This window comes from Cebidichthys violaceus, unplaced genomic scaffold, assembly GCF_023349555.1.
Source record: "Cebidichthys violaceus isolate CVI_PGR_0920_01 unplaced genomic scaffold, fCebVio1.0.p SCAF_26, whole genome shotgun sequence".
Taxonomy (NCBI): Eukaryota; Metazoa; Chordata; class Actinopteri; order Perciformes; family Stichaeidae; genus Cebidichthys; species Cebidichthys violaceus.
Window position 1 is genome coordinate 560,996 of NW_027176439.1, and position 9,990 is coordinate 570,985.

Consider the following 9,990-nt stretch of genomic DNA (forward strand, 5'->3'; position numbering starts at 1 on the left):
GAACTAGGCAGTTTCACACAGACATGGTTAATTTATATTTTATTTAGAGTCAAGTTCAGCACTGATTGCTCAGGTATGAAAAGTCAAGATACAAAAATTCCGGCTGCTACAAAACATCTTTCGACACACAGCCGATGTCTCTCAGAGCTCAGACGTCACAGGTTCACAAAGAATAATTTAAATACACAACAACAAACACAGTAACACCAGAAACATTTGTCTCCGTCTAAAACTTTAAATACGATAAACAAAACAAATGACTTTCATTCCAAAAACATTCAACTGGACAACTATTGTAATGAAATGACAAACAAACGCATTCATGTTGTAAGCGTTCAGACGTTTGCGTACATAAACTAACATTTGAGATAATTTAAACATTTGAATGTGTTGCTTTTTTGGAATGAAGTCATTCAAAGACAAAAAGAAAAAGAAAAAAGCAGTTGACTTGAACATTGCACATCACCCTAAAATGAGCCGGAGAATTCAAAGAATGAGACAAGAAGAGCAGAACTCCTCTGAATGAACAGTAGATAGCAGAGCTGCACCGTGGAGACAAACTTTAAGTCAACAGTAACATCGCCCACATGTAGAACAAATCAATTTTTACATTTTTGAGAACTCAAAACCCAATGTTTTTTAACAATTTTTCTAAATGATGATGACTTCTGTCAAAAACATTTTCCACACTTTTCAATCTTATCTCTATGTATCTTTTAGTGTATGAACTGTTAACATGAGTCAGTGAAGACGTCAGTATTAGTTTAAATATATTTTAATCAGCCTCAACTTTCTCTTGTCAGGGCTGGAAAATAATAAAAGAATAAAACAAAACAGTTTAATAAACTGGACTTAAAACAAGTTTCTCAAAGAAAACATTCCAGTAGAAATGTAAGTTTGAACACAGAGGCAGAGCAGCATTACACATTCAATTCTGGTGGTACTTGTACGTCTGTAGTACTTGTATGTAGGGTATGTACTTGTTGATTGTCTCTCAGCGGCAAGAAACAGAAACAATAATACTGCTCACGCAAAAGGACAAAATGCACCTTAATGAAGATAACTAATATCTCTTTGGTTTTTCTATCTAAACATGAATTAATAACTGTTAGTGTTGTTGCTTGTTCTCATTAGGAAATACTTTAACAACTTCTTATAGTTTGGAAATAAAAGAAATTTGGGTCGATTACTCGTCAAATTTCATCACTTTAAAAACATTTTATTTACAAGCATCCAGAGGTGACATTAAAACATGGAATTTAATTTTCCCCTTTAAGCTAATTTTACTTAAAAACACGGGGATTACTTGAAATATCAGGCATTCTTTGAGCAAAACATAACGCAATTCAACAAGTGCTACATAATGTTTAATTAATAGGCACTTAGAGAACATCTTTTATGAAAAATAGAAAAACAAAAATGCTACGCGTCTAAACTAACCTTGATTTGTTTTGTGTGGCTGCATCTGTGACTTTTAACGTTGTGTACATTTGAACGGAGTGCAGATTCTGTAGTTCAACTGCAGAGTTTGTGTTTGTTGATGGTGAGCTGGTAAAAACATACGGTCGACACATGTCACAGGTTTGATTCCCTGTTTGCAGCCCCGCTGCCGTTTCCTTCACAGGTCGGGTGGACTGAAGACACTCAGGTGAGAATGTGTCCATCTGTGGGGACACTGAAGAACCCGTCCATCATTCACCAACCTAAAGACAACAATGGTTTAAACAATGCAGGGAGAAAATGATCAGAATTAGAGCCCAGTAACAAACTTAATAGCACCTAAAATGTGTCAAATGTCTGGTCGCATTAGATCATTTCTTTAATTATTCTTTGATCAGATAGTTCCTGACTTAAATCTACATTTTATTGATTCAATTATTATATATTTATAATTCTATCACCTCAATGTTAGTTGTGACAGTTTCTACAAGACTTTACTCAAAGTTCTCCGTCTTACTCAAATTTAAATCTGCACTAACAAGGAAATACTTTTTTTCGACTATACTGCGTCAAGTATAGTATATCAAAATAATGCATAACAATTCATAATATAGTATATTATCAAAAGAGTCAAATTATATTATGAAGTAAAAAGTCACAGTATCTCGAAAATAAGGATAAACATGTCATAAAATATTGTGGAATAGGATCATAAAAAAGTCATAGTATATAGTATGTCATAAAAACTTGTTTACAAATCTCATAGTATATTATGTCATAGTTTTATAGTATTGTGCACAGTGCTGCTTACGACAGAGCGGCGTCCTATTCGTGGGGGGGGGCGTCGGGGCAGGGCTGGCTGTGTCGGTACGCCATGATGAAGCACGACGACTGGTGCCACCAGTAGAACATCAGCACCAGCAGCAGGTGCCACACCTGGTGACTGGAGCCCAGGTAGTTCAGCTGACCTGCAGCAACACCACAGAGGAAGAAATAAAACGTCTGACCCACAATACTGTCTGAACTGTTCACCAAAGGTTCTTTAACATTTGTCTCTTCAATTTTTTTTACTTTTATACACTTAAATCTAACACACACACACACACACACACACACACACACACACACACACACACACACACACACACACACACACACACACACACACACACACACACACACACACACACACACACACACACACACACACACACACACACACACCTGAGGAAATCAAAGAGTAGTCTCACCTGGGAAGTAGCGTTCAGGAACTTTTGAAACGTAGAAAATGAGAGCTAATATAGCAATGAAGTACATCCCCAGAACCCGAGGAACAAAAGCCTGAAGGGAGTAAATAAAAAAAATAAAAAGGATTTCAGCAATTTGTGGATTAAAGTAAACAGCAGCAACACAACAAAACTCAAATGAATCCTGCTAAATTATTTGTTAATATAAATAACAGTCTTAGATATAATTAGATCAAACGCAACTGAATTTAGAAAGAAAACTTAAGAATAGCAATTGAACAACTGCATTCAAATTGTAGCTAAAAAAATAATCAGTCAAAAGAAAGTTTTAATCTCCACAAAGAAACTAATCTTCCATATTTTTTCTTCTAAAACAAACAAATGTTCACACGGCTCAACATTAAATTAAACCTCTATGAATGAATGAATATCAGGGTTATTGAGCGCGCTCACCTGGACGAGCTCCGAGGAGAAGCCTCCCGTGATGCAGATCCAGTGGAAGGTGGGGATGAGGCCGTAACCGGCCACCAGGCAGAAGATGAGCGAGCGCAGCTGCTTCCACTGCTTGCTGAGGTAATGAGGGTGGATCTGAGCGAAGAACACGGCCAGGATCATGGCCAGGACCGTCACCAGGTACACCTGCCGCCAGTACTGCAGGGACGGGGAGGACAGCAGATCACATTTCATTTACGTGGTCAGGAATCTGAAAGGCAATCGTGATGTGTTCATAAACATAAATGAACGTAAGACACACATTCACATTGTGTCAAACTAAAACCAAGAAAAGGAAGTCATACGCCTATGTCCAAAATGTCTCCGCTTCATTTTATTCTATTAGACATTTGTCTGAAATAGCATATTAATTATTGACTTATGGCAAAAACGTGTTTCGCGAGGTCACTGTGACCATTGAGCACCAAACTCTACCCAGTTCATCCTCGAGTCCACGTGGACGTTTGTGCCACATTTGAAGAAATTCTGTACAGACATCCTGAGATATCGGATGTCGAGGAGACATAAGAAGCACGTTAACGACTGAACTACGAATGCATAGAAAGTAGAAACAAGCAGCAGAAGATCATTAAACGCTCACCAGGACGGTTTAATGTTCTCCACATGCTGTTCAGTAGAAGCATGTTGTGTGAACGTGAAGCACAAACCCACTATTACAAGATTAGAACTATTTCTTAAGATGTATTCGACACGACTTTAAAGCTCCGGGATTTACTCGAGTCATGGGGAGTTTTTTGGGGGACTTTTCAAGGTACTCTAACAAACTTGATTATTTTTGTACTTCTTGTAGTTCAGATTCTTTTGTCTAGCGCTAAAAACAATAAAGAAATAGATAAATAGAGAGAAATCATTTATCCAGCAAAAATGCCAAAATGCTGGCTCGTTCCAGCTTCTCAGATCTCATATCATTGGGCTGTTAGACTGCTGGTCAGATAACAAAATAATAATAAAAAAAAAAAACAATTTCAATACTTCACCATGGGCTCATGAAACTTGCAATTTTACATTGTTTTCTGATCTGTAATTGATTGACAATAACAATTGTTTGTTGAAGTTATTAATTGCTTTCTGTGATTCAAATCACTTTAAAAAGAACAACTCAGGTTGTCTGATCTCTACAAATCCATGTGTGGGAAGATGTTTATGCACGCATGTGTGAAGAAAGAAATAACTAAAAAAGGTCTTGTGTTTTTTCAATAATACTTAAACTTCTATTAGGAACTGTGTGCACAGTCTGGACCGCCTCGTCTCGGTCCCCTTCTGTCCATTTGTGTGGATGTAGGCCTCCGTCCAGTCACACGTCCTCATGTGACGAGTCCTCGCTGAATTTCACAGTGAATAAATTTGCACCAGGAACAAGGCCCCGCTCGGCTGCAGCCAAAAAAAAGAAATGTCTTCTTAAGCTCTTCTCCTAACAAGACACCGTGTTCGCGTCTCCAAATCTGCATTTTCTAAAACACTCAAGAGTTTGAGTTTTGGCTAAATATATATATATATATATATATATCTATATATATATATATATTTTCTGTAGGGGGCTTGGCTTGCTGCAGGAGTGGAGCCACCCAGAAGCGGAGCCCCAATCTTGGCAAGAACGTAGAGTTGGGGGGGGGGGGGGGGGGGGTGCACTTCGCTGAGACAGCTCCCAGACTTGCGAACGTCATATGGTGGGGAACAGGAGTGACGGACCGCTCCGTGAACGCAGCCATCTGGTTTGGGCTGGAGCAGATTTCAGCTGCGTTCTGGGGGCAAAATAACCCGGCGCTTCCAATATGCGTGGGGGAAAGCGAACAGTGAGGAGTACAGCCAAAAACAAATAAATAAATAAGAGAAATGGAAAAAGAGAAGCAAACCGGGAGAGGAAATAAAATAACACGGTGGTGGGCGGGCTGTCATCAAGAGGCTGCAGCGAAGTGTTGCTTATTCACCAGGAACAATGAGTCAATCAGCAGAGCCACACTGTGAAGCTTCACTTCAGCTCCATTTCAATTACGGCTTCTCGTGGCGAGCGAACACAAAAAGTCGGCGGTTGGACGTTAAAGCCACGATACCAGCGGTGTACACACACACACACACACACACACACACACACACACACACACACACACACATTATCTACAATCTGCATGAAGCTGCAGTGTTACAGTAAGATACAACTCAATTATTCTCAAAGAGGGATGAGCATCAAATTGCAATACTATGAAAGCAGAAGCGTTTTTTCCATCTACAGAGGAAGTCCACAATATGTGTCTGAAAGCTTAAAAAACTAAATAAGTGGCATCAACAGTGTACGAGGGATTAAGAAGGTCAGTATCATCTCCCTGCATAGCTAGCATGCTACTTAAAGCTAGGTTTGGGTAATCTTCAGAAACCAGCAGGAGAACGCTAGATTTTAAATCATCCAACCGAAAAAGGAAAAACAGCAACAGTGTTGCCAACTGTTTTCCATCGAAAGAAGCTTGCAGCTCCAAAAGTCCCGAAATCTAGTGAACAGGTCTGCAAGTCGTCAACACTTGACAGAACTCCCTCTTAAGCCCCTCCCCCCAGAAATGATCATAATCAACGAACACAGCCATCTTTAGTACTCACAGCTGTTAAGAACATTTGATTAATTGATTGTTGTCAGGATGTAATGAACATTGAAACAAAAATAACAAAAGATTAAGAACATTAGCAAACATGGCTTTAACTACATCCATGTAAATAACACATTTTTTTAAATTTATCTTGGATTGACCTAAACTCAGCTGCCACAGCTTCTGGAGGGACGAATAAATGAACCACTACTGGTTGATTAAAGCAAAACAAACCCAGAGGAACAGGGACACAACGTCAGGCCGATGATCAAGATACTGTTAAGTGATTTAGACAGAAAGTCATGTATAAGTAAAGGTTTCAAAAACAGTATTGTTTTAAAATTGATAGACAGATCAGAGGTAAATAATCCAGATAAATGAAGAGAAGCTGAACTCACGTTATTGCAGTAGAAGGTGTAGAAGACTCCGGGGACGTAGCAGCCCAGGATGCCGATGGAAACCCCGGCATAGTCCAGCGCCATCCAGCGGCGGCCGGTCTTCTCCGAGCGGTGGCAGCAGAACAGGTGATAGCCCACCGAGCACAGCATACACAGCTGAAGACGGGCACGCGGCGAGGAGGGGAGAAGAGTCGGCAAAAGGATGTGAGATAACAAGTAGGGAAATATTATGATTTAACCGTGTTCATCTCATTATTCTGCCTTTTTTTATTTATTTTCTTAATTGGACTTGAAGACTGTGGTTGTGAAGCCTGGTGCAGCCAACTGCTGGACTGATTATGTTTTTTTCCCATTTGTTGAGAAAAAAACGGCCAATATTTTTGGATGAGTGCTGATGTCCTTCTGTAAGCGCTCAGATTAAGGTAACACCATGCGAGCGTCACATCGGCAGGTTCCAGGATATCTGGCTAATTTCAAAATCAGCACATTGCTCAACATGAGGAGAAAACCTTGTTTTTAACACAACACTAAAACAAATCCCTGCTGAGGTCAACGTGGTGAAACAGACCTGAAGCATATTAGTCCACCATACAGAGGGAACACTATAGAAACTAAATCTAAGCTTTAAATGTAATGTCACGTCCTAACCTAATGTTTCCTCCAACTGTCACGGCTGAAGTAAACCATAAAAACCTGGTCCTGTACCTGGAAGCAGAAGAGGCCGATGGAGTAGATGACGTAGTCCTCTTTGGAGGCGCCGATGGCTGGCAGCACGGAGGCCATGTTGTACACGCCGATGAAGAAGAAGAGCAGGAAGCCCAACAGATGGCTCCAGATATTCACCGTCTCATTGGACAGGATGAAGAGGCTGCACAGAGGAATGGTATAAAACAGTCACATTCTCCTCCCAAAAATCATCTTTCACTGCAGACTGAGATCAGCGAGCTCAACGTCACAGCGTATAATATTTAAATTCAAAACATCTTCATGCTGTATGAACATGCAAAAAAGTTTGAACACGCTGAAAGTCAGTTCATTGGCTCAGACAAGCTTCTAGATTAATATGAATTTAGTTTTAATCAGCTGCTGCAACTGACTGACACTCTTCTCTCGCTTCACAGAATAGTGAAGTTAGTTGCGCATCGTAACCAGAGGTTCTATGAGGATATTTGTAACCCTCCAAGAGATGTCGCTATCGCGTTAGCCACACACAAATGTGCAATCATGAATATATATTTTGCGCACTTGTGCTCTGCCTCTCTTTGTGTCCACACCTGCAACATAGAATAGCTGTCTGACTGTAGTTCTGCACACAAAATGTATTCAGTGTCAAGCAAAGCAGACAAGTGAAGAAGAACAGAAGAACAGGAGGTCCAGTGGGGTTGGCTACATCATCCATTCGGACCTTCATCCCACTGTCCACGCCTGGCTAGCTCTCACAAAAAGGCAAATGGGAAATTGTATCGGTGAGGTTTAAGTAGGAATCAACCTATTTTTAGGAAGTATTTATATCAAAAGCAGGCGGCAACCTCCGGTTCTGACAAGTGAAGCCGATGCTTCATGTGTTAAACTTGCATTCTCTCTAGTGTCCATCAGGGGGCGACTCCTCTGGTTGTATAGAAGTCTATGAGAAAATTACTCTACTTCTCTCTTGATTTATTACCTCAGTAAACAATGTAAACATGAGTTTATGGTCTCAATCTCTAGTTTCAAGTCTTCTTTAATACAGCATGATGTTCATTTAGTAAGTTATGGTCCATTTAGAGTCAAACAGACCATAAAGCAGGGTGTGCTTTAGGGTGGGGCTACATGGTGATTGACAGAGTCCTATACAGAGTCCTATACGTCACTGGTTTTCCTGAATTTCAATACAAGAAATAATCCACCTCTTCTTAAGTTTGATTTGCAAAACAGAAATGCAATGAATCACTTCCATGCAACAAACCTCTGGACCTCTGGAGTTATGGTTAACTCTGCAGACTTTTGAGGATTAATGAAGGATCAGAACATCACATCTCACCTTTTGATGCACAGTCTGGAGGGCAGGTAGGCTCTGTATCCGTCTGTGATGTAGGGGTTCTCCCTCAGAAATACTGGGATCTGTTCGTAGGTGTACAGTCTGATACCACGGGGCACCAGCACGGGCCAGTACTGATACCCCCCCAGCTCAATGTAGTGGGCCGTCTGGGCGCTCTTTTGGGGCTTCTGAGGCATGGCTGGGCTGTGGGAGTCTGCTTTAGTCTGACATGAAGCTGAGAACAAAAAGACAGAGAAGATACAATTAAGGCTGCACCTTACATAATACGTCTTATCATACAATACAGCAAGATTAATATATTTAAATGCAGAATTGTTGTTTTAAGTATGATAATATGGTCATATTAGGGTTTTTTCATGCTAAACATGTACATTTTAATATTTTAAATCACTTCTTAAAACACATTTTTAAAGAATGGGTTTTATTTTTATTTGTTGATTTTACTAAATATATTTATATATAACAAATAAATCAATAAAATAAAAAATATAGTAAAATAATGTGTGTGTGATATATATATATATATATATATATATATATATATATATATATATATATATATATATATATCGTATCGAATGTCTCACTGAGCTTTCTGTTGTTGTTATTATTATTATTGTTTTGCTTTTGTCTGTCAACGCACTTTGAAAACTCTGTTTTTAAAAAAGGTGCTATATATAAATAAAGTTATTATTATTGTTATTGTATCCGTTCCTCTCTAATTGGATAAAGGAAAAACTAACCAAACTCCGTTCAGTAACATGGCCATTTTGTTTTGGACTTACGTTCTAGCAAACGTTCACAACCGCCACAACATGTCTCAAAAGTTGGGATTTTTCTTGACATAACGTTTTTTTTTTGTAAATAACTATGAGCCGACTATACCTAAAGAACCGAACTGAACCACACACAACTTAAGTTAAACCTCAGGTGGTAAATAATACTGTCGTTAACCAAGTCAATCTTACAATACCAGAATTCTTACAGCAGTTTGCCAGCTAGCGGCTAATTACAGCTCCAAGCTAAAATGCTAACACATCGCTTTTGTTTAGAGCCAAAAAAACAATAAACAACAAACTCACCTTTCAGTTTGGTGTACGTGCAGTTTGTACCATTGTGTGGTTTGTAGTACGTACTATGCATTTGTATAAATATATTAACGTTAATTTAAAAAGACAACGCAGTGAGACGTTACATCAACTTTCGGCTACAACATCTTCCAAATCACCAGCGACGTCATCAACAAAGGACCCCTCAGCGTTGGCCACGGACTGCCTGACTAAAAATAAACAACAGACTCCGCTGATGAAGACCATGGGATACAGTTGAAAGCGCTGGAAAAAGCAAGTGTGTGGACTCTGACTAAGATTTTCTTAGATTAAGAGTGAACTTTTATTATTTTGTAATTTATCCTTGAATATTTGAGTTAAAAAAATGACACAATAAGCAATACAGGCTTCAGCAAAGATACAAATAAACAACATTTGGGTATTAATGCTACATTGCCACAACACCATAAACCTTTGTGTTTTCCTTTTTTTTGTGCAAAAATACAATATTCACTCACACTTCATTCTAAAATCAGTTTGAAGTTTCCTATATTTCTGTCTTAATTACAAAAAATATTTTTGATGTCATCCAGGGATGTGCGGTCAGGGGAGGCAAGTAAGGCAGAGCCTCACCTGTCATATTACAATTACATACAAACAAATAATGCTAAAATAAAATACATATTAATATGTCTCTACTGATCTGTGCTATAAATGTAATTTCTGTAT

At 39.0% G+C, this 9,990-nt stretch overlaps 1 protein-coding gene across 1 annotated transcript; it reads right to left on the reverse strand.

The window, feature by feature from the left end:
- Positions 1-22: 22 nt before the first annotated feature.
- On the reverse strand, positions 23-9,432 carry paqr3a (progestin and adipoQ receptor family member IIIa). Its single transcript, XM_068721031.1, has 8 exons — positions 9,295-9,432; positions 8,195-8,426; positions 6,880-7,042; positions 6,175-6,330; positions 3,141-3,338; positions 2,691-2,781; positions 2,252-2,408; positions 23-1,703 (listed from the first exon to the last, which is right to left on the reverse strand). The coding sequence occupies exons 1-7, from the start codon at positions 9,353-9,355 to the stop codon at positions 2,266-2,268; spliced, it is 1,044 nt and encodes a 347-aa protein (XP_068577132.1). The 5' UTR covers positions 9,356-9,432; the 3' UTR covers positions 23-1,703; positions 2,252-2,265.
- Between the last annotated feature and the right edge of the window lie 558 nt (positions 9,433-9,990).

Excerpts from the sequence above, each read along its gene's own strand:
- paqr3a (XM_068721031.1), bottom strand. The coding sequence starts at position 9,355 with ATGCATAGTACGTACTACAAACCACACAATGGTACAAACTGCACGTAC. Across the intron at positions 6,331-6,879 it reads TCGGCCTCTTCTGCTTCCAG|CTGTGTATGCTGTGCTCGGT; the intron begins GTACAGGACCAG and ends GCCCGTCTTCAG. Across the intron at positions 3,339-6,174 it reads ACACCTTCTACTGCAATAAC|TACTGGCGGCAGGTGTACCT; the intron begins GTGAGTTCAGCT and ends CCGTCCCTGCAG.